Consider the following 25,785-nt stretch of genomic DNA (forward strand, 5'->3'; position numbering starts at 1 on the left):
CTGAACATCAACCCCATCTACAAAAAGGCCAGCATCAATATTATACTAAAGGAGAGCTGACATAACATACACAAGTGACATTCTTGGAGCACCTAGTTCTGGTGATCAGAAAGATTGTGCAAATGAGCCTGACAAGACACCTAATACATAAGTCCATTTTACCAAGACTGGGAGGCATAACAGATCTACCCATATTGGTAGAAACAAATACAGAGAGGCAGCTTAAATGGGGAGAAGAAGAAAGATGCCCAAAATGAAAACACACACACATGTCCGTGCACGCGCGCGCACACGCGCACCCACACACATACACACACACACACACACACACACACACACACACACGAAACACAACAGGAAATATTCCCAGATAAAGGAGCTAAATTAAAGGGAGGCAAAGAATGCACCAGATACAAGATTGAAGAACATGGTTATAAAGATGCAAAAGGAACAATGTGAGAACTTCGACAATGAGAAAGCAAGTATAAAAACAGATAAATGAGCCCTAGCCTGCTTGGGTCAGTGCATAGAGCTTCAGCCGGTAGATAGAAGGGCCCAGGTTCGATTCTGTCCAAGGGCACATGCCTGGGTTGTGGCTCAATCCCCAGTGGATGAGGTGCAGGAGGCAGCCAATCAATGCTTCTCTCTCATCATTGATGTTTCTATCTCTCTATCTCCTTCTCTCTTCCTCTCTGAAATCAATAAAGAAAATATTTAAAAAAGGAAAAATGAATCATATAAAATATCCACTCAGAAGTGAAGAATACAAATACCTGAAATGAAGAATACACAAGAAGAAGTCAACAGCAGATAAGGTGAAGTACATATTAGAATGTTTCATTTCTAAGAAAAGGTAGCAGGAAACGCCGAATTAGAAATATATAATGTATATATATTTCTCTATACATATATAGATATACTTTTTTTAATGAGCGTAGTTTAAGGGACTTCTGGGATAACAGAAAACATAGCTACATCCACATTATAGGGGTACCAGGAGGAGGAGAGTGAGAGCAAAAATTAAGAACCTATTTAAAGAAATAAAATGACTGAGGCCTCCCTGACCTGTTGAAGAAAAATACAAAGTAGGGCAAGAAAAGGGAGTCTCAAACAAGATGAACAGAAAGAGGCATACACGAAGCTACTTCATAATTAAAATGGCAAAGGTTAAAGACAAAGAGAGGATCTTAGAAGCAGAAAGAAAAAGTACATAGTTACCTATAAGGGTGTCCCAATAAGTCTGTTAGATGTTTTCTCAACAGACGTATTTCAGGCTGGCAAAGACTGGTACAAAATATTCAAAGTGATAAAAAAGAAGGACCTACATCTATGACTACTCTACCTAGCAAAGCTGTCATTTAATATTGAAAAAGAGATAAAGAGCTTCCTAGGTTACCTAAAGAAGTTCATCACACAAAACAGACTGTATTAAAGGAATCATTAAAGGGATCCTACCTAATAAAATGGTAATATGCAAATTACCATCACACCAATACAACCACGATTGGGCCGTTGGGAGGCTGGGGGCAGGACTCGGGGTGTCCGATTGGGCTGACGGGGGATGGGGACTCACGAGTCCCTGCGCCCCCGTTCCTCCTGCCAGCCCCAAAGGCCAGCGAAAGGCGTTCGTGGCAGAACTTGGGGTGCCTGATTGTGTGGCTACAGGCACAAGTTTTCCACCAGCACCAGTTTTCCTCTGGCCACCCACAGATCGGAGTGCCTCCCGCCAGCCCGATCAGCTGGAGAAACTCAGGGTGGCCGATCGCGCTGGCGGGTGGCGCTCAAATCGGTGGGTGGCTAGAGGAAATGGCACTGGAGGAACTCGGGGTAGCCGATTGCACTGGCGGGAGGCGTTCTAATCAGCAGGTGGCCAGAGGAAAACTGGTGCTGGCGGAAAACTGGTGCCAGCAGCCAGGTGAAGGAAGGTCTTTTGCACGAAACTTCGTGCAATGGGCTTCTAGTTTCTATATAAAGTAATAGAAAAAAGGCAGGAGGTATAATAATAAAGAATAAAATAGCAATAAGTGAGTAGCTATCAATAATTCCTATAAATGTATATATCTAAAAAAGCTCCAATCAAAAGACATAGAGTAGATAGCTGGATAAGAAAACAAATTCCCTACTTGTGCTGTCTACAAAACAACCACCTCAGCAAAGATACACACATACTGAATGTAAAGGAGGAAAAAGATAGTTCCTGAAAATACAAACAAAATAGGCCCTGGCCTTGTGGCTCAATTGGATAGTGTTGTTTCTACAGAGCGAGTTTTCTGGTTCAAACTCTCATTAGGGCATATACAAGAAGCGAGAAATGAATGCCTAAGTAAGTGGAACAGCAAATCAATGGTTCTCTCTCTTTGTAGGTCTCTCTCTGTGTCTCTCTTCCTTTCCTTGCTCTCTCTCAAAATCAATCAATGAAAATTCAACCAAAAATATTGTTCACCTGGCCAGTGTTGCTCAGTCGTCAAGTGTCTACATAGGAAATAAGAGGTCACCAGTATGATACCTGGTCAGGGCACATGCCCAGGATACAGACCCAATCCCGAGAAGGGGGCATGAAGAAGGCAGAGGATGGATGTTTCTCACTTATCGATGTTTATATCTTTATATCCCTCTCCCTCTCTCTGAAATCAATAACAATATATGTAAAAAATAAAATATATTCTTAAAATTTTTTCAAATGCAAACAATGAAGGGTTGTGGAGAGAAAGTGGTCCTAATATGAGGTGACAGGAGAAGATTTGACTTTGGGTGATGGGCACATGGTCCTATATACAAGTTTTGTAATTTAGTAACCCACACATGAAACCTATATGTTCATGTTGACCAATGCCACCCCAATATAATTCAAATAAATAAATGAATGAATATAAAATGCAAATCACATAAACAGCCTGGAAAGCAATATTTATGTCAGAAAATATAGAAGTTAAATCTAAGGCTACAAAGGAGGCCAATACATAATGATATGGGATCAATCCAACAAGAAGAAATAACCTTTATGAATATATATGCACCACCAGAGGAGCACCTCAATATATAAAGCAAATATCAATATAATCACAGTTAGGGAGTTCAATAACCCATTGACATTAATAGATAGGTCTTTCAAAAAAAAGATAAAGTGGGTAAATGCATACAGTGTATTTTAAAAAGTCCAACCAAAACTCCAATGAATTTCATTGATATGTTCAGAGCATTATGAACCTAAAACTGCAGGGTATAAATTTTTTTTTCAGGTCCACATGGAACAGTTTCCTTAGGTAGGCCACGTGTAAGGCCATAAAACAAGCCTCAGTAAATTTAAAAAGATGGAAATCATTCCTCACCTCTTCTCCAACCACAATGTGATCAAATTAGAAAACAATTACACATGAACACAATAGGGCAAATAACCTGTTAATAAACAGTGAATGGATTAACAATGAGATCAAGGAAGAAATGAAAAGATACCTTGAGACAAATGAAATTAGAACATGATAAATCAAAATCTATGGGACAACATGAAAGCTGTCCTAAGAGGGAAAATAACAGCAATACAGGACTACCTCAAGACATAAAAAAAATTCTCAAATTAACAATGTAACCTTTACCAGAAGACATGTTTTAAATGAGCCTATTGGATTGTTTTAAAAGGTGTGTAACATGATCTTAATTCAATTGATTAATTATGGCAGTATTCTTTTCATTGTGATTAAGCTTCACCAAACATTAACTAAAACATTTTAAAGTATAAACTTCAGAAACATTTGGCACATGTACCATGTTGTGCAATGATCACCTCTATTTAATTCCAAAGCCTGTCACCAATCCAGAAGGGAACCTCATTCCCATGAAATAGGAACTCCCCATTCCCCCTACCCAGTCTGTGGGAAACACTTGTCTGATTTCTGTCTCTATGGACTCACTTGTTGTGGAAATTGCATATAAAAGGAATGACGCAATAAAGTAAGTATATTTTCCCCTTTGGACTGTGGGGCTCAGTGGATGGAGCATCGTCCCATGCACTAAAGGGTCATGGGTTGAATTCCCAGTCAGGCCATATACACAGGATGTCAGATCAATCCCTATCAGGAACATGCTCCTCGCAGGCGGCAGCCAATCAATGTTTTTCTCTCACATGAATCTCTCTCTCTCTCTCTCTCTCTCTCTCTCTCTCTCTCTCTCTCTCTCTCAATTTCTCTTTCTCTTTCTCTATCTTTCTCTCTCTCCCTCCCTCCCATCCCCTTCTACTCTCTCTAAAATCAATAAAACAAAAATAAAACATTTCCCAGCTTGAGGATTTAACTATAAAAGGACTAATTTTGCATTACAAACAAAAAACTATGATAGGTATGCCACTAGGAAATTTTAAGAGTAAGTGTTACACAAAATTCAATTTAGAGAAAGAAAATTAATTTCACAAGAGAGCACTTTACCTTGAAGACCACTCTATCTGATGTAGGAGAAGAATCAGCAATGCCAATGCGATGTTTGCGGTAAAATCTACACCACCAATGAGGGAATCCATTTCTTTAATAAGAGAAACAAAATTTTACGTGAAAGATCAGCTTTCTGTATATCAAATAAAGATTCTTGATATAATTCACACCGGCCTATGTTTCAAAAAAGGTTTTAGTTTTCTATTTCTGCTGCCACCTCTCCCAATCTATGAAATATTTAATGAGGCCACAATCTGTCTAGGATTAATTTGTTTCCACCACTTACTGGCTGACATAACTTTTATTCCCTGAACTGGAACACATCTGATGACCTAAGTCAAGGTAGGAAGATACATTGTTCCTTCCTCATCATCTGTCCCTGGTTCAAAGACTAATTGATGTCTGTCCAAAATGGCAGTCGTGCTTTTTTTTTAGCCTGGAAACCACTTATTGAAGAGATCCCTCTCCTTCCTTATCCCTCAAACCACACAGTAAGTTCCCTGAAATGGCAGAAAGTTAAATGCCCAAATGTCAAAGAACAAATGTATATGTTGTTAGCCTCTGTAATATTACATATACTGTATATACACATGTAATGACCTACTGTATGTTTTAAATATATAATAACATAAAATAAATGTCCTTAGACTGCATATGTGTATGTTTATACAAGTCATGTTTTCATGTAGGATCTAGTTGTGGAAGTGAAGCTATTGGGATAAAGAAGGACATACTTGAATTTTTGAAACAAACTCAATTACCCTTCAGAAAAGACGTTGTAATTTCATCTACCAGTAGTGCAGGAGAATGCCTTTTTCCTCCCATGGGCCAATTCTGGTTTTTATTTTTTAAATACAATAATTATCATTAAAAGTTCAAAAATATGCTGTCTCATTGTTTGTTGATATGCGTTTTTCTGATTAGCAAGTAAGGTTCTATCTATTCAACAGTATAAATATAAAATTGGTTAATCTTGAATATTAGCTCAAATTGGGATTTGTTTTATAAGAAAGAAATAATTAGCTGCTGCTAAATACTGCTATAGACTTACCTGTCTGACTTGTTCTCTTTAAGAGGCAGCTGCTGCTCATCACTGTGTTCAGTGCTGCTTCTCTTCCTCACACCAGCACTGTCACTGTCGTCCTCAGCACCATCTTGCATGTTACCTGACACTTCCCTTTTACTGCTTGTCTGGGTCTTTTGTTCTTCAACCTTTGATAAAAGTTTGATATTAATGATGTTGTCGTTACCTTATTCATTAAAAGGACTGAGTTTTCATTAATTTTGTCACTTGGCTTTTATCATTTGGGTTTGTTATTACCTTATTCATTAAAATGACTGCGTTTTCATTAATTTTATCATTTGGCTGCTGGGTATCAGTTTGTTCCCTGTTGCTGTGCTGACTCAATCCATGACTGTCACTGTCATCAGCACCATCATGCATGTTTCCTGACTCTTCCCTTTTACTATTTTTCGGTTCCTTCCTTTCTTCAACCTTTGATGGAATTTTGATATTAAGGATACTGTTATTACCTTATTCATTAACAGGGCTGTGTTTGCATTAATTTTGTCATTTGGCTTTTATCATTTGGGTTTGTTATTACCTTATTCATTAAAACGACTGTGTTTTCATTAATATTATCATTTGGCTGCTGAGTATCAGTTTGTTCATTGTTACTTTGCTGTCTCAATCCATTTCTGTCACTGTCATCATTATCACCAGCATACGTGTTTCCTGACACTTCCCTTTCACTGCTTGTCTGCATATTTTTTTCTGCAACCTTTGATGAAAGTTTGATATTATGGTTATTGTTATTACCTTATTCATTTAAAAGTAATCTTTTCTTTAAATTTTCATAATATTAATGAAATTACTATTACTTAAATCAGTAAAAATATTTTGAGTGTATAATTTAATCATAACAGGTCATTGAAATTGTAAATTCTGCTTCATTTCTGTTTCTGTACAGAAGCAGAATTTTCCAAGATTTCTAAAAGGGCTTTCTTAATTTTGTGGTCCTATTCACATTGCAATCTTCTCTTTGCTGCCTAACATTTTTCCTCCTCACCCTCATCCCATTTATCTATCAGAGACAATGAAATAAAAAGACAAAGATACAAAATTTCCCACTTTTGTCTTTCCTACCTGGGTCTTGCATTACACAGATAGATTTAGAAGATGTGACAATGTGCCTCAGTAACAAACAGGAAGCTTTCCTCTTTCTGCACGAGGCCATTGTTTCCCACATTACATTTTACATTTTTTAAGATATTTAAAGGTCTCAAAAGTGGTGGCATTTATAAAATATATGAACCAACATACTACAACTTTGGAGCAGAGTGAAGCCAATCACTTGATAGTTAAGGTACAATTTGGGGAAGTGAGTAATGTTCTCCTAGTTTCAGACCAAATCGTGGTCTTTGGGGCCAGATGAATTCTGCTGACCTTACACTAAAGAGTCTCTGAGGTGCCAACAAACCATTGGGTACACAGGTATCCAGTGGGTGATAGCCGCTATTTGCATAGCCTGGGACTTCTGCTGAGTGGCCTCATACCCAGAAATGAAGCTGAGTTTGAATCTGTATCAACATGGTAAGCACCATTCACACCTACCTGATGACTCACTTACCTCATGGGACTCACATACCAATGGGAGCTCTTTCAGTGACTGACCCCAACAGAAAGCTGGTAGGCAGAGGTGGATCTCAGAGAGACTTGTGCTTTGTTCTTAGCTGCCTCACAGGCTTGGTGCTGGAGCAAGGAGGCATTGCTGTGCAGCTCGGCCCCTCCCTGGTGCACCTAGGCCTAGCAGAGGCATTCACAAACACTGCACCACTTTGTAGCTCCACATACATCACTCAGGGAAAATCATAGGCAGAGACTGACATTGCCTTACAACAGATTGCCCTCACAAGAGGCTCCAGTGGGGAGCTACAGAGCAGGAACCAATTATCTCCACAAGCACAACACCAAAAGGAAGATCTTGGCAGGCACCATACCACACTGGTGTGAATTACTTCACATGGGTTCAGCCTTCACACAGCAACTTGTATACTGTGGAGAGCCAGCCTGAATATCAACCCTATCCACAAATAGACCAACATCACTACTCTACAAAAAGAGGGCTCACATCACACACAAGTGACATTCCTGGAGCACCCAACTCAGGTAGATCATAAAGATTGTGCCAATGATCCTGACAAGACAATTATTACATAAGGCCATTTTACCAAGACTTGGAGGCAAAGTAGATCTACCCAATTCATAGAAACAAATACAGAGAGGCAGCTTAAATGGGAAGAAAAAGAAACATGCCCAAAATTAAAAAATATGAAATATCCCCAGAAAAAAAAAAAGAACTAAATGAAATGGAGACCGAACTGCACCTGTTAAAATTCAAAAACATGGATACAAAAAAGCTCAAGGAACATAGTGAGAAATTCAACAAAGAGAAAGCATGTACGAAAGAGGATAAATAAATCATATAAAATATCCACTCAGAAATGAAGAAATATTACCTGAAATGAAGAATACACAAGTAGGAATCAAAGCAGAGGATAGAGTATAGAATAGAATCTTTGACTTAGAAGACAAGGTAGCAGGAAACAAGCAATTAGAGCAGCAAAGCCACGGTGGTGGGGGCAGAGGCAGATGTGGTTAGGGGCAATCAGGCCAGCTAGGGAGAGTGGTTAGGGCCAATCAGGCAGGCAAAAGGGTTAAGGGTGACTAGCCAGGTAGGCAGAGGCAGTTCGGGGTAATCAGGCAGGCAGACAGAGGCAGTTAGGGGCGATCTGGCAGGCAGGCAGAGTGGTTAGGGGCAATCGGGCAGGCAGGTAGGTGAGCGGTTAGGAGTAAGCGTTTCTCGATTGTGAGAGGATGTCCGACTGCGGGATTGGGCCTAAACCGGCAGTCAGACATACCCTGAAGGGTCCCATATTGTAGAAGTTGCAGGCCCTGCTGAGGCCCTGCCCCCCTTTTGTGCATGAATTTCCTGCATTAGGCATCTAGTATATATATAATTTTTATTAAAGAGAGTAGTTTCAGACTTCTTGGATAGCAGAAATCATAGCAACATCCACATTATATGGGTACTAGAAGGAGGAGAGTGAGAGCAAAAATGAGGACCTATTTGAGAAAATAATGACTGAAAACTTCCCTGGCCTGGTGAAGAAAAACACACACAAGTGCAGTATGCAAAGAGAGTCCCAAACAAGACACTTTATAATTAAGATGGCAAAGGTTAAAGAAAATGACATCTTAGAAGCAGAGAGGGGTAAACAGATGGTAACCTGTTTATGGAGCCCCAAAAATTCTGTTAGATGCTTTCTCAACAGAAGTATTTCAGGCTGATAATTACTGGTACAAAATAATCAAAATGACAAAACAGAAGGATCTACAACCAAGAATACTCTACCCATCAAAGCTATCATTTAAAATTGAGGAGATAAAGAGCTTCCTAAGTAACCTAAAGGAGGTCATCACACACACACAAAAAGAGACAGTATTGTGGGAAATATTAAAGGGGCTTCTAGATAAAGAAAAAGAAAAAGGCAAGGGACATTATTATAAATGATAAAATAGCAATAAGTGAGTACCTATCAGTAATCCCCGTAAATGTATATATCTAAAAAGCTCCAATCAAAAGACATAGAGTAAATAGATGGCTGAGAAAACAAGATCCCTACCTGTGAACAATGGGCCTTGAACGGATTGACTCCATCCTGTCTTTTGCCCTCCATTTGAATCATAGGCACTTCGTCTTTTTCCCGGAACCTCTATTTTCTAAGAACTGCTGTTTAAAATTTTCCACTAAACACAGATGATCCTGTGTTGTTACTTCCAGGAAGTAACTAAACCAGATAGCCTCCCTGACAGAAGTAACTCTGCTATTTCTAGCTTCTGTAAGCATGCTTGCTCGAATAATGGGGAAAATAAGACAGTTTGGAGAAGGGGCTAGCTATCAGAAAAGTAAAGCCAGTAACCTAATGCACTTCTTGTTAGCCTATAGTCTAGTCACTGCCCCCTCTTAATTATCTGGTCCTGCAAGCCAATCTGCTGGCCTGAGGGTCTGATCCATCCTTGGTTCCTTCCATGCCAGATGTCTTCTGGTTATCTGAGCTGTGCTCAAGGCTATAAGCTTTCTGCAAGATAGCTGCTAAACACACTGTCCCCTTCCCAGCACATGTTTTTGTTTGTTTGTTTGTTTGTTTGTTTTTACCTTTATAAGCTAACCCATAAGTTCGTTCGGGGCCATGAGAATTTGAGAGACACAAGTCCTCCGAGGCCACTCGCTTTTGAAATAAAGACTCTAAATTCAGCTATCCGATTATGGCATCTTCTGTTTAGCTTGCTGGATTTCCAATATAACACATATGCCATCTACAAAAGAACAACTTCACAAAAGATACACACATACTGAAAGTAAAAGGATGGAAAAGATATTTACTGTAAATACAAACAAAAAGGGCCCTGGTCTGGTGGCTCAATTCGTTAAGAGTGTTGTCCCAATAGGCCAACTTTGCAGGTTCAGTCTCTCATCAGGGATATACAAGAAGCAACCAATGAATGCATCCATAAGTGGAACAACAAATCGATGTTTCTCTTTCTGTATCTCTATTTCTCTCTTTTTCTCTCTCTCAAATCAATAAATAAAAATTCACTTAATAAAATGTTCCCCTGACCAGTGTTGCTCAGAGGTCAAGTGTCTACCTAGGAAGCAAGAGGTCACCAGTTCGATACCAGGTCAGGACACATGGCCGGGATACAGGCCCAATCCTCAGAAGGGGGCATGCGGAATGCAGAGGATGGATGTTTCTCTCTTATTGATGTTTATAGCTCTCTATCCCTCTCCCTTCCTCACCGTGAAATCAATGAAAATGTATTTAAAAAATAAAATAAAACATTTTTAAATGTTTTTAAATGCAAACAACAAAAAAAGCTGGCATAGCAATACTTATGTCAGACAAAAAGAAGTTAAATCTAAGACTATAACAAGAGACAAAGGAGGCCATTACATAATGATATTGGATCAATCCAGCAAGAAGTAATAACCCTTATGAACAGGAGCACTTCAATATATAAAGCAAATATTGATACAATCATAGTTAGGATGTTAACTACTCCATTGACATCAACGGATAGATGTTTCAAAAAAATCATGAAGGCAAGAGCACCCTTAAAGGACACATTTTACCTGATGTATTTCCTTTTCATTTTCAGAGCATTATTACCCTAAAATTGCAGGGTATAAATTTTCTTCAACTGCACATGGAATAGTTCCCAAGATAGACCATGAGCAAAACCTCAGTAAATTTAAAAAGACTGAAATCATTTTATACACCTTCTCCAACCACAATAATATTCAACTAGAAATCAATTATCAATTACAAAAACAAACAAACAAATGTAAAAAAACAACAGCAACAAAAAATACACACAAACACATAGAGGGTAAGTGATCTGTTGCAGGGCAGTGAATGGGTTAACAATGAGATCAAGGAAGAAATTAAAGACATGTTGAGACAAATGAGAACATGACAACCCAAAATCTATGGGATATCGGGAAAGCAGCCCTAATAGTGAAATTCACAGCAACACAGGCCTACCTTAAGAAATAAGAAAAACCTCAAATTAACAATGTAACCTTTACCAGAAGACATGTTTTAAATGAGCCTATTGGATTGTTTTAAAAGGTGTGTAACATGATCTTAATTCAATTGATTGATTATGACAGTATTCTTTTCTTAGGGATTAAACGTCAGCAAACATCAATGATTTTACAGTATAAAATTCAGTAGCATTTGGCACATGTACCATGTTGTGCAATTATCACCCGTATCTATTTCCAAAACCTTTCATCACTCCAGAAGTGAACCTCATTCTCATGAAATAGGAACTCTCCATTTGCCCTATCCAGTCTCTGGAAAACACTTGTCTGATTTCTGTCTCTATGAACTCACTTATTGGGAAAATTGCATATAAAAGGAATCATGCAATAAAATAAATAAATTTTGCACTGTGGCCTATGGGGCAAAGTGGTTGGAGTGTCAACTCATGCACCGAAGGATCACAGGTTCAATTCCCAGTCAGGACATATTTCCAATTTATCACTTCAGTCCCAGTTGTGGCCCATGTGGGAGGCAGCCCACAATGTTTCTTTCTCACATCAATTACATCAATGTTTCTCTCTCTCTCTCTCTCTCTCTCTCTCTCTCTCTCTCTTTCTCTCTCTTTCCTTCTCTCTCTCTTTCTCTCTCCCTGCCTGTACCACTCTCTCTAAAATCAATAAAATGAAAATCAAACCACTTTCTCACTTGTGGATTTAACTATGAAAGGACTTATTTTGCATTACAAACATAAAACAATGATAGAGAGGCCACTAGAAAATGTATGAGTGTCACACACACACACACACACACACACACACACACACACACAATTCAATTGAGAACAAGAAAACTAATTTCACAAAAGAGCACTTTACCTTGAAGACTACATTGTCTGATGTAGGACATGAAAGAGCAATTCGATGTTTGCTGTAAAATGTACAACATTTCTTTAAAAAATCCATTTATTTAAAAAAATAGAAACAAAATTTTAAGTGAAAGATCAGCTTTCTGTATATCATATAATTATTCTTGATATAATTAACACTGGGCCTATGTTTAAAAAAAGCTTTTAGTTTTTTTTATTTCAGCTATTACCTCTTCCAATCTATGAACAATTTAATGAAGACACACTGTGCCTAGGATTAATTTGTTTGCACCACTTACTGGCTGGCATAACTTTTATTCCCTGAACTGGAACACATCTGATGACCTAAATAAAGGTAGGAAGATATATTGTCCCTTTCCTCATCATCTGTCCCTGCTTCAAAGACTAATGAATGTCAGTCAAAAATGCATTCTTACTTCTTACAGCATGGAAACCACTTATTAAGGAGTTCCCAATCCTTCCTTTTACCCTCAAACCATACAGGAAGTTCTCTGAAATGGCGGAAAGTTAAATGTCCAAATGTCAAAGAACAAATGTATATGCTATTAGCCTTCCCACTCCCAGATCAGACTTTTGCAGGCTCCATGCCAGTCTCCAACATTTAAATCCTCAGCCTATGAAGGCACAGACTCATGAAACAAGGACGGGCTCTAATGACCAAGAATAGGAGCTCTCTATTTCCCCTGCTGCTGGAAAACAAACTAAATGGAGTCTGAGTTATCAACTCATAACATAGGTGTGTTACCCAACTCCATTAGTGACTTGACATCTAGTCCTGCCCCTACCCAACCCTCCGTGTACCTGGGAAGCACAACAGCTAATTGGGAAAAGAAGTAGATGGGAGAATACACATGCCTTGGGCCATAGCTCTATGCAGTTCAGCAATCTCCAGTCCCTTAGGACTCAAGCGAACTTAAACCTCACTCTGTGAGTCAGAGTTCAGGTTGATGAGACCACAGTCACATTTGTGATCAAAAGAATCTTTCCAGTGCCTCCAATTTTTTAAATATCTTTTAAAAGAAACCTTGAATGTTGCTAGTTCCTCCAATTAAACAAATATACAGAATAGCAGCAACCTCTTCAGGGCATTTTTGAGCCCCATATTTTAATCTGTCAAATCCAGTGGCCTTCCTTCTTAAAATGTATCTTTAACTTGTCTTAAACCCCAATATCTTTATGTCTTTTCTGAAACTCTTATTCCAATCTCAACCCAGTGTTGTTCCTCTTGGAACTTGGAATTCCACTTCTAAACCCATACTTATCTTCTATTGACTGCACTCACTCCCCACTCCCCATATTTCTATTATGAAACCTCACCTACAGAGTGATAAAGAAGGAAGAGTATTACACTAAGCAACCTGAATTAAAAAGTCAGTTCCACCACTTACTACACCAATAAGTCATTTTAATATCTTTGAGTTTCTAATACTCCATGCGAGCAATCACTTGGTCAGGACATTAAACACTGGTTGAAAAGTTAGAGGGAATTTTGTTTAATTAATTGCTAAGCTTCCGTAAACTCCTGAAATTCTATGTGCCTTTGATTCTGTCTAGAGAGAAATGGAGAACATCATAGCTGGCAGAATTGGAAAAAAAAATAACACAATGAACAAAACACCAAAAAAAGTAGAGAATAAAAATGTTAAAAGTCAAGAAGTCATGGAAGAGGAAAGAAAGAGTATTGCAAAAAAGAAAGAAAACTTCATACAACTAGGCCAAGGTACTATCCTGAAAAGAAAACCAGACTGGGGAAGACAATAAATAGAGAAATCAATTAGAGATATCCTCTAAATACATGCTGAATTTACTTAAGATAACATGGTCTATACATAGATATTCTCTACTTACAGATAAAAAATTAAAATCCACCTCCCTGAACCACAGTTACCTCATTAATAAAGAAGTTGCCTAATTAATACAATAGCACAGCTACTTTGAAAGCTATTGTGATGATTATATAACACAGGTAAGATACATAATACAGGGTTAGCCCATAGTAAAACACTTTAGAACTGTTAGTTTCTTTTCTCTACATTCCTGTAGGTAATATATAATTTTTAAAATCCACAAAATCCTACCTGCATAAAGGGTCTTCTTCAGATATAGCCCATACTATTAAGGAAAAAAGCAAAGTACATTTTAAAACAACTACAGAAAAATACAGGACATTAAAAGTACCTGAGTAATGCTTTGTTAGAAAATATTCCTTTGGGAACACACACCATATACCAGAGGAAATATTAAGCATATTATTGGTAGGCCATTAATACATTAAGAACACTTACTTTCTCTTTTTAAATATTTCAAATGCAAGAAACAAGAGAATTGGATCTGATATTTACAATGAACATAATCCCAAACAAATCCCATTAGGCTGACAGAAAATGGTATGGAGAGTAGAAGCAGAATCATAAACTAACAATGTCAAACTTGTATGACATGAATTTTCTGGACTCCTTTCAATAAGAAAATTTTAGAAGATACTGTATTTATTTTGCCATAACACAATGCAACTTCTGCAGCTCTTCAGCAAAGACTAGCCAGTTTAGGATGAAACACTATCACAAGGAAGCTTGGTCGCCAGGCACTACACTTTGCAGCATAGCAAAACATAGGAAACAGACTCTTTCTGGCACCATTTCTAACGCAAGATGAGTAGGAAAGGCTTTGTGATTCTGGTTGTATAAAGTAGAACCCCTTGAGACTGTCTCCTTCCACTGCTAGAATGTATCTGTTCCCACTTCATAGAGCAGGGTGATCTAGACAGTTAGTGCTCTGCAGTAGTGCGTGAGGTCCTTATTCTTGACCCTCCCCAACAGGTGGCAAATGTCTGTAGAAATCAAGCTTATTTTGCTTGTATGGCATATGTCATCAGAATCTATGCTGATGAACAACAAAAACAAGCCACAAAGGACAAAGAATGTCTTGGATAGCTACATCCAGTTTTCTTGACATTTTAATTTTTAAACACTCAAAAACATACCCACCATATGATTCCAACTATACAACACTCAGGAAAGGCAAAACTATAGAGACAGTAAAAAAGATCAGTGGTTTCCAGGGCCAAAGGAGAAGGGAGGGATGAATAAGCAGAGCACAGAGGATTTGTAGGGCAATGAAATGATTCTACATGATAATCTTAATGGTGGATTCCTGACATCATACATTTGTCAAAACCCTAGAGTGTACACCAAGAGTGAATCTTAATGTAAACTATGGACCTTGGTTGGTAATGATAGGTCAGTGCCAGTCTATTCAAAGTACCTCTCTGGTGCACGATGACAAAAATGAGCAAGTCTGTGGGTGTAGGGGACTTGGGGTTTATGGGAACTCTCTGCACTTTCCCCGCCCTTATGCTGCGCACCTAAACACACTCTAAAAGTGTCTTATTAAATTTTTACAGTATCTGCGGAAAATGCTATTAACATTTGTCAACATATTTATGCTATTTTCAAGACACAGTCACCTCGTAAATTCATATAAAAATCAAAATATCAGAATATGGGTATTATCCGCACAATTGAATGAATCATTTGAAAAGGCATAAATAAAGCCAATAATTTTAAATGTATACTAGGGAAAGAAAATAACTAATAAGTATGCTTGAATATCTTGCTTTATATTACAAACAGGGATTAAGTGCAACATAAACCAAAAGGGAATCATCCATGTAATTAAAAGAAACGTTTTACTATAATTTTAAATCAGAAATCAGTATGCTAATTTCATCTAAAATTATTTTAAAACATTAATTGGGTAAAAAGGAAAGCTTATAATTGCCTAATATTGCCCTAGTAATTTATGTACAGATACCTGTTAAATACTCAGCAAGAGTCAGAAAAATAACCAGCAATGCAAGCAATTATGGATGATGCGACAAAAACCAGTACCATGTTATATTATTATATAACTGGCTTTAAAAAAAAATAGGTCGCCCTAATTGGTTTGGCTCAGCGGATAGAGCATCAGGCTGTGGACTGAAGGCTTCCAGGTTTGATTCCAGTCAAGGACATGAACCTTGGTTGCAGGCACATTCCCAGTAGGGCGTGTGCAGGAGGCAGCTGATCAATATTTCTAATTCTCTATCCCTCTCCCTTCTTCTCTGTAAAAGTAATCAATACCATATTTATATATATTTAAAAGTAGGTCAATGTCAAAAATTCAGTCAGGGCTATACGGCTATGCAGAAACATTTCATACAGCAGGTCTAAGACTCCTCTCCTTAGAAAGTCCTACTTAAATGGCAACCCTTTATTTGGTGTCTGAAAACTTGAATCTGGGGAGGGGGCTCCTACCTTTGCCTAACTGATAAGAGTGGCCCCCTGTGCCTGGAGTTGCACAAGCAATGGGGTTCATGCTAAATACTTGCTTTCCTCTGGGAATCTAGAATTTCGGTACATGCTATGGGGAAGACGCTTATGTCATGAAAACCTTGCCACTGAGTCTAAGAAGACTGGTTGATACATATTTCATGTGTGTGGTCAAAATTTGACACTGGAATAATTAAGCATCTTCTGCTAACTCCACAGGGAGCGGACTCTTGGGAGCTTGTGCCTGGTGTCCTCCACACATTGTCACACACACCTTTTCTCTTGGCTCATTTTCCTTTTATCCTTTCACTGTAATAAATCTCAGGTAGGAGCATAACTATGTGCGAGTCCTGTGAACCTTTCTAGTGAATAAGCAAACTTAGGTGAGGGTTTAGGAACCTCTAACACAATTTCATTATGTGACATTTTGATAATTTGGGTTGATACATGATCACAGTCAGAACTTGATTTCACAGAATACCTTTATTTGATTTTCCTCTGCTCCATGTTTGTTTTAGAGACTTCTGTAGATGAGTAACTGTTGAAATAAAGGCATGAAAGCGATAAATAAAGCATTGATGTCAGAAAACAATGTAAAACAAGCAGCAATTCTATTTACTCATAATGAAAGTCACAGAATCCTAATGATTGACAACATATTCTATAATATAAAAGTTCCTCTCAAGAAAATTGTCCTCACACTGACAATTTTCTCCAACTAAGCAGGCTTTAATTCCTTTTTGCAATAGTAGTTATGAGTCAATCAAATAACTGGGATAGATACAGAAAAACAATAATTATCACATGTAGTGTAATAGTGTTCTGGTGCTTGCAGAGTTCTTTTTATTTGCTCCTAATCCTTTTCTTAATTTCTTATAAAACTGAAAGCATGGCTCACCCATTAAAGGCAATTGTTGGCAGAACAAGTCAAAAAGTCAAAGAAATATTATCCAGAAGGTAGGGATACCCATGGATATTCCACCAAACTCAACATGTATAAAAACATACTGGTCTGTCTAGTTGAACTGTGGCTCTTTCCTGCTCATCTCACAAAGTCCTATTCTTCATGTTCACTCTAAATGCCAGTGCACTACCAGGAAACCTACAAATACTTTGTATTTCTCTCTCCCGCCAACGTTTTACATTGATTCATCACAAAATTGTATGAACTAGACCTACTTTATTTTCCTACTGTCAACTACTTTATTTTGCTACTGTCCACTATTTATTTTATTTTGCTACTGTCCACTTTATTTTGCTACTGTCAACTACTCTAGTCAAACATGGGCTCTTAACAGATGGCTCTCTCAGGGGGGAAAATACCACCAACTATTATTGTTCCCTCTTAAATTAATAAGATTTTTAAGCAGAAAAAAATGAGAAAGACATAGACCTAGAAAAACAACATTTTAAATGGAATAAATTGAGCTTTCTGACTCATCCCTGCATGGATAGGTAAAACTTCATAATAGACTAATGCCAGACCAAGGAGGCAAAATCTTCCTTTGTTTCCCAATCTCTTTATGTGGTTTCCTTTCATCTATCATTTACATGGGGGGTCACACAGGAAACGAGGAACCCCAGGACCAATACAAACTGCCATATGGTTTTGTAAAGAAATGTCTAACTGGAACACAGTCTTGCCTATTCACTTAAAGATTGTCTAAGACTGCTCTCACAGTACAATGGCAGACTTGAGTAGATATGACATACCACATGGCCTAAAATCACATCCTTTGCTGACAAATCTTTCGGATACCTACTTCATATCACAACCACAAGGCTCTAATCAAATCCACTCTTGTTATACTTCTGCTCAAAACTCCAATGTATCCCCAGTAAATGCTGCTGGCTCCCTACCTCAGTCTCCATTCTTGCTGGAGAACCATATCACTATTTGGACATTTACTGTCATGATACACAAAGAAGGTGGTATCTCCCAAGCTCCAAAAAGAGAAATAATTATACTGCACTTATCATAGTAACTAGATTACCATTAACTGGTTTAGAAATGATCATGTGATGTAACCCAAGTCTATAATACATTAGGGGAAGTCAAATGCAAGGCAATCAGTTTTCTTCTGATTTAAAAGAAACATATAGGCCACGCATTTGTGGCTCGGTGGATTGAGAGTCATCCCAGGCTCTAAGAGATGGCTGTTAGGATTCCCATTTAGGGCACATGCCCAAATGGCAGGCTGGATGCCCAGTATGTGTGGCAGGAGGCAGCTGAGCAATGTGATTGTTTTCTTGCTATATTCATCTCACTCTCCCTTTCCCCTCTTCTCTCACTAAATATAAATAAAAGCATATTTTTTAAAAAAATAAAGGAAGCATATATGTCAACATCACTAATCAGGAAATGCAAATGAAAGCCATAATGAAGTACCAGCTCACTCCTCTCAGAATGGCTGTCATCAAAATATAAATAAATAACAAGTGTTGGCAAGTATTTGAAGAAAAAGGAAACCCTCGAGTCCTGTTCATATGATTGTAAATTGGTATAGTCACTGTGTAAAGCAACATGGAGATTCCTTAAAAAGTTGGAAATAGAACTGCCACTCCACTTCTGAATATTTATCCAACAAATACATGAACACAAACTTGCAAAGATATCCACACCCCTATGTTCACTGCACCATTATTTACAATAGCCAAGATATATAAGAAAACTCTGAGTCCTTCTATAGATAAATTAATAAAGAAGATGCAGTATATATAATATTACTCAGACATAAAAAAGAATGAAATATTGCTAGTTAGAGCAACATTCATGGACCAAGTGGAGGGTTATACTAAGTGAAATAAGACTGAGAAAGACAAATACCATATGATGTCACTTACATGGGCAATCTAAAACCACAAAGCAAACAAAACAGAAGCACACCCCATGGCTACAAAGAACAAACTGATGGTTGCCAGAGGGTAGTGAGTTGAGGACATGAATGAAATTAGAAGAATATGAATAAGAAGTGCAAAATTCTAGTTATAAGATATATAAGCCACAGACATCAATTGTACAGCAAAGGGAATGTGTCAATATTGTAATAACATGGCATGGTGATAGATGGTTACTAGAGTTATCATGGTGAACAAATCATAAGGTATGTAAATGTCAAACCAATATGTCATACACCTGAAAGTAATATATTGTGTGCCAACTAGACTTTAACAAAAAACTTAAAATAACCAAAGCAGTCCTTTGGTCTTCACATATTGTCATGTGAGAATAGGATGCTTCTGAGCCATCACTAATTAGCTCACCAGGAAAGCAGACATAAGCACTGACAACCTCACAGCTGAATAAGGGACAGCACCTGGGATCCTGATGATATCACTGAACAACCAAAACAATCCTAGTTCCCGTAGTTGCAGCCTCTGTGAATTAGCCACCCATTATTACCTGAAGCTAAAAGCATTCTATCTGATAAATTTCCCAAGTCCACAGGAGAAGATCTAGTCCTTTCTGTGGTACTAAAGACTTTCATAAGCTTGCCTTAGCTAGGCACTCACCTCATTCCCAACCATTCCCATAGCACACATTTTGCACATTGAAATGGCAGTACTCATAAATCCCCCAAAGTTAACATGCACGCACATGGTAGCCCTTGGACTCATGTTCCTGTAGCCAAACATCACCCTTCTGCACCTTTACCTGGCAAACTTCTCCATCTGCAGGCTTAATTTAAATCCCACCCACATTTTTATTTTATTTTATATTATTCATTTTATTTGTGTGTGTAGGTGAATTTTGGAGGACATTATTATAGAAGTTGGGGATAGTGAAGCAAGAAAGGGTTGGGAAAATGAGCCTAGGCTCACCAAGAAGTCAGGTTTAGAGGGTTTGCCCAGGATGAATTGCTAGTGACCATTGTTGCTCTGGGCCCTTCCTGGGGTCCCTTAGAGTTTAGGTAAATCATCCCTGTGAGGAAAGAAAAAGGGGAAGGTTGGGATGTGCAAGAATGTCTTTATTTTTTTTAACACATTTTGAACATTGGTTAAAGAAAAAAAGAGAGTGAGAGAACATTGGTTTGTTGTTCCACTTATTTAAGCATTCATTGGTGGATTCTGGTATGGACCAGGATCAGGGATCAAACCCACAACTTGGCCTATTGGTACAATACTTTAAGCAACTGACCTACAGAGTTCACCACATTTTAAAAACTCTAGTTTTCATTATGGACTAAAGTGGCTGGCACATGCTACCCGACAATAAACAAGAATAAATAATGATAAGCTCCTAGTGCGTTCTACCACCTAGCAAGCACTGAATAAAGTATAGTAACTAATAGAAATGACAATGACAATAACAAGCTCTTGGAGGGCAGAGACTATGTTTTTAAAACATTTCAATTCTGCAACATCAGAATAGCACTCAGTACCTAAAAGGCACCTGAGAGTTAGATAGTAGACCAATAAGCAGATAAATTAATTACTAAATTTTGACATTTTCTTTGAAAATTCTGATGTGATAAACACAGAAATAAATCAGAGACAGCTCTCATATTATGAGCTCAAGGTCAAAATGATATTGCATCTTTCTATTTCCTATAACTTGCAAAACCAACGTACACAAGTCCTCTGGTAAAAGTCTACTAAGTCCAAGGTGTCCTCATACAGTTCAGATTCGGATTGCACAATGAAGTAGGTGCCACATCTGGCTAGCACACTGGCATCTTTGTCACTGTGAAACACTTTTGTATTTTTGTAATGATTAGTGGAGTCCTGAGTTGGGCTATTTGTATATTTATTTTTATTATCTTTTGATCAGAGCTTCTTGTTCTAAATAAATTACAGTATCCTGACAATTATCCAACAAACAGAAGGAAACATCTTGTTCTAGTGAATCAACATATCTCATTCTGTTCTGACTTCTGAGGAATGAAGTTGATGATAGTGAAGCCTTTTGTCATACTATGTAAAGTATCCTATGATTCTCAACAGGAATTGCCTTTCTGACTTCTGTGCTATTGGTAGATATCTTTAAAAAACAATCTCTTTGGACCCAGCCAGCATGGCTCAGTGGTGGAGGGTCGACCTATGAACCAGGAAGTCAAGGTCCAATTATCTCTCGAGGCACATGCCCACTTTGTGGGCTAGATCCCCAATGAGTGGCATGCAGGAAGCACACAATCAATGATTATCTCTTATCATTGATGTTTCTCTGTCTCTCTCACCCTACCTCTCTGAAATCAATAAAAATATATTTTTTAAAAATCTCATTAAGATCTTTGCACACTATGTGTTGCAGTTCTTATTATTTGCCATTTGTTTGCGGTACAGGAAAGTATTGTTGAGTTCCCAGTTTTAGCTACTTTTTTAATGAGACAAATCACTATGTAAAACAGGTTTCATTTACTGAACGTAATTCATTGCCTGTCAAAGCTAAACAAAAGGTCCATTCTGTATATACAAGTGCAATCTGTTACAAAGTGAATATAGAGGAACATACAACATCCTAACTTAAAATCTTTTTTTCTTTTTTACATAAAGATATCATATAGGATTTTAGGGATCAATACTAAATAAATGAACTTTTCAAACAATATCACCCCAGACTTTAAAATTACCTACAAGTAACTTTTTAAATAATACTGAATACTATTCTACTAAGAAAGAGATTAAGAAAACCTATACATGCAACTTATACATTGTTTGTTTATTTTTATTGCTCCTTCATTATCAAAACTTCCTTACTCTTAATTCATCTATGGTAAGAGCACAAAGAGTAATTCACTACCAGAAGTCTTACCAAAATGTTTACTTTCAGGAGACTCCAAATGTCTTCTTTTTTCTTTTTTTTTAGAAGGTGGTTGTTGGTTGCTGTAAATAAAAAATGGTGATAAATAATATTACTAGCTTAATACAAATATAAAAACATTTCCCAAATAGTGTAAATTCTTAGCATATGTCAGATAACATGAGTTAATATTAAAACATTAATTATACTTCACACTTCAAATTTGTAAGTTCTACAAACTTCTAACGAAGCATGGAATTTTTAAAGAACAGTAGCATAAAAGAGTCAGGATTTGAAGGCAATCTAGTTCGGTGAATTAATTAGAGTTGGCTTGACATATGGCAAGTCTCTTGAACTCAGACATCCTAGTTCTATAAACACAGCTATTTGTTCTCAAACAAGTCAGTTTTCTGTGGCTCAAGGTCCTCCTCTACAAAATAAGGATCTAACTACCTTACTTTATTTTTCCCCATTTTTTTATTAAGGTATTATATGTGTACATATCTTACCATTGCTCCCGCACCCCACTCCCATACATGCCCTCACCCCCCAGTGTTTTGTGTCCATTGGTTATGCTTATATGCATGCATACAAGTCCTTCTTTTGATCTCTTATCTCCCCCATCTCTCCCTAACCTTCCTGCTGAAATTTGACAGTCTGATGCTTTACTGTCTCTGTATCTATCTTTTTGTTCATCAGTTTATAATGTTCTTTATTATCCAAAAATGAGTGAGATCATCTGGTATTTACTTTAGAAGGTTGCTATGAGATTGAAATGAAAAATACAGGGGAAAAAAAAGAAATGCTCAGAGAAACATTAAGGCAAAGGAAAAATCTGTTATTAAACTCTATTTGTTGACACTGTTTTGGAATCCCAAAGAATAGCTAATGTGGGTTTTTTTAAGCTTTCTAACATTCGAATGTTGCTGTTTTCAGAAAATGCTATTAATTTTGGTTATTACCTGTCCTTTCTTTGTGGTTTGTAATTCAGGGGATCTCAGTTACTGTATAACTTGCAACTAAATTTATGTACAAACATATTACCTCATGAAGTCAGGTAGCACAATGCTTCCTAAGTTTTGTTTTGAATCATATGAACTGTAGAAAACTAAAGAAATCAGGATTTCACCTGGACTACTATTAGCCTTTCTCTGCCTCCTCAAACTGTGAACCAGCAGATCTTTATGAGAATGATGCTTAATCAGCCTGTCCACTCCCAATTGGCTTGGAAGATACAATCCTACTTGTCACACATGGATACTGATGGGTCATGCACCCATAGCAATTGTAAAGATCAATAACCGACTTTTGAATCAGAGCTTTCTGTTGACTGGCTTCCATGTGAGGCATAATTTAAAATATTTTGAACCCTAAGTGAATTCAACTCAGTTGGGAATGTTTCATTGTTATGGCAAAGAGGTCAATTGAGGGGCCAACCTCCATTTTGGAATCTCAGGCAGGCTGCTGCCTACTACTCTGCAAAAGGAGAGGTGGGACCTCCCACTAACTACGCAAAGATGCTCTAAGGATATGGAGTGACCTTGGGGTACAGAACTGGTAACAAAGGAGGAAGGAATGATTGTCTTTTCCTGCAGCATTATTTGAACCTCTCTAGACAGTATAGAATGGTTCCAACTAACACCTGCTTCTTCTATCCTAAGGCCTTCCTTGTTTCACTGTCCCCAGCTTTAACAAATGTACTCTCTAATAAAAAACAAAGAATGAACAATTGTACCTTTCCATCGGATGAACTTTCGAACTTCTAGGTACTAAAAATTGCACCATTTTGTTTTCATATTTCGCACGTGAAAGTGGTGTGAAGTCATTCTGTAGAGCATAAGAAACAATTTATAAAATTACATATATCCAAACTGAATATTAGAACTCATAAAAGATTCTCTGAACTTAAACATATAATATAGAAAGTAAATAAAAAGCAGCCCCTTTTGCCCTGGCTGGTGTTCTCACTGGTTAGAGCTTTAGACTGCACATTGGAGGATCCAGGTTTGATTCCCATTCAAAAGCACGTATCCAGGTTGCAGGTTTGATCCCCAATCTGGGCCTATGGGGAGGCACCACACCACATATCTCTCTCTCTCTCTCTCTCTCTCTCTCTCTCTCTCTCTCTCTCTCTCTCTCTCTCTCTCTCTCTCTCTCTCTCTCTCTCTCTCTCTCTCTCTTTATCTCTCCTCTCTCTCTCTCTCCTTTCACTCTGTTACTCCCTTCAATTCTCTCAAAAGCCAATGGAAAAATATCTGCTGATGAGGATGAAAAAGGTAATAATAGCAACCCATTTCTTCTCACCTCTGTGCAGTCACTGGCTGCTCCTTCCCTTTATAATGTCCTCCACTCCCTCTTCAACTGATTCACTGTAACATCATTCCCCAAAACCCACCTCAAACATTTCCAACGCGGGTTCCAAGAATCTTGGTTGCTGTCATAGCATCTATCACGGTACACTGTTGTGATTATGCTGCCTGTGGACTGGGACTCCCTCTTCCCACTTGCACTCACCCAGCTCCCCTTGCTGGGTGTTAGGCCTCCTCTTCCCACCCACACCCAGCTGCACCCATTTCCTAAGCCCCTGTCAGCATAGCAACCAGTCCCCAACATCACCTCAACCCCCCCAACCCCAAGCCTTCAGTCCTTCGTGGACTCTGAGCCTATCACCCACGCCCAAGCCCTAACAGGACGTTCTTCCTTCTGGGGTGGAAGGGTAGCTGGAGGACAGAGCTTTGCCCCTTCCATGGACACTACATTTCTCCAGCCCACCCTGACTGGGCTTTGGAGTTGTTTCCATGGTGACAGGGCCTGATACATTGTATTCAGTGTTTGTATATGAGAGAGAAAATGCTTGTTCCCAGCTGGTGTGGCTCAGCGGTTGAGTGTTGACCCTGGAACCAGGAGGCACCTGTAGGGCTTGTGGGCTGGATCCCCAAATGGGGGCGTGCAGGAGGCAGCCAATGAATGATTCTCTGTCATCATTGATATTTCTATCTCTCTCTAACTCTCCCTTCTTTTCTCTTTAAAATCAATAAAACATACATTTAAAAAAAAGGCTTGAAACTGAAGTAAAAACATGAATTTCAAATATTTTGCAAAGTTACTTGGTCTATACCTTGTTTCTCGCTTCCATATTTGACACAGGGGAAAGTAGCTTTTCCACTATAGCTGTGTTGTGACCATGGACAGCATAGTGGAGAGCAGTGTTGCCGTGGATGTCCACCACATTTGGATCGGCACCATGGTCTAGTAGAATAGTGGCACATTCTTCTTGCCCACATTGTATGGCCTGTCAGTATTATGCCAAAAAATTGATGGTAAGTTTTTGGAATGCAAAGTAAATATCCTACAAGTTTCACAATGGCTTTTAGTTGAATGAGATAAACTCATTTTTATTCTAAGTAATTAAATTAAACCCATCTCATGTAGACATAGTTAGCTAATACATACGTGAATCAGAGCTGTTTTGTTGTCAATATCACGGAGGTTCAATAGGCAATGTCTGCGTGCTAGCAGTCTCACCACCTCTGGATGGCCGTTGCCACAGGCCACGTGCAGAGCAGTCCTATGGAAGTGAGAGGACTCCTTAGGAACTTAGCGGGCACCAGATGAAAGCATGCAATTGTCCATGTTATCGTAAACATTTCTCCCTATGCCTTCAAAACACATATTTATTTTTCTTCTGCAGACAGTACAATATTTATTAGTTCTTGTTACTCACCACAATAGTGAAAGAGAAGCCTATTTGAATAGAGAGAGGATGACCTAGGGATTCAGCTCAACTTGGTTCTGACCCTATTTTAACTGTCACTTATT

The 25,785-nt window shown here is 38.2% G+C and overlaps 1 protein-coding gene across 1 annotated transcript in view; it reads right to left on the reverse strand.

Moving 5' to 3' along the window:
* LOC114229878 (ankyrin repeat domain-containing protein 26-like) overlaps positions 1 to 25,785 on the reverse strand; it is a 94,720-nt gene that overhangs the window by 64,543 nt on the left and 4,392 nt on the right. The window contains exons 2-11 of the mRNA XM_054724856.1: positions 25,420 to 25,534; positions 25,085 to 25,258; positions 23,702 to 23,793; positions 21,979 to 22,049; positions 16,708 to 16,764; positions 12,340 to 12,407; positions 6,026 to 6,202; positions 5,743 to 5,916; positions 5,473 to 5,633; positions 4,419 to 4,512 (exon numbers count right to left, since the gene is read on the reverse strand). Coding sequence (XP_054580831.1) covers positions 4,419 to 4,512; positions 5,473 to 5,633; positions 5,743 to 5,916; positions 6,026 to 6,202; positions 12,340 to 12,407; positions 16,708 to 16,764; positions 21,979 to 22,049; positions 23,702 to 23,793; positions 25,085 to 25,258; positions 25,420 to 25,534 — 1,183 coding nt within the window. The remainder of the gene's footprint in view (positions 1 to 4,418; positions 4,513 to 5,472; positions 5,634 to 5,742; positions 5,917 to 6,025; positions 6,203 to 12,339; positions 12,408 to 16,707; positions 16,765 to 21,978; positions 22,050 to 23,701; positions 23,794 to 25,084; positions 25,259 to 25,419; positions 25,535 to 25,785) is intronic.

The sequence above is a fragment of the Eptesicus fuscus genome, chromosome 2 (assembly GCF_027574615.1).
Source record: "Eptesicus fuscus isolate TK198812 chromosome 2, DD_ASM_mEF_20220401, whole genome shotgun sequence".
NCBI classification, from domain to species: Eukaryota; Metazoa; Chordata; class Mammalia; order Chiroptera; family Vespertilionidae; genus Eptesicus; species Eptesicus fuscus.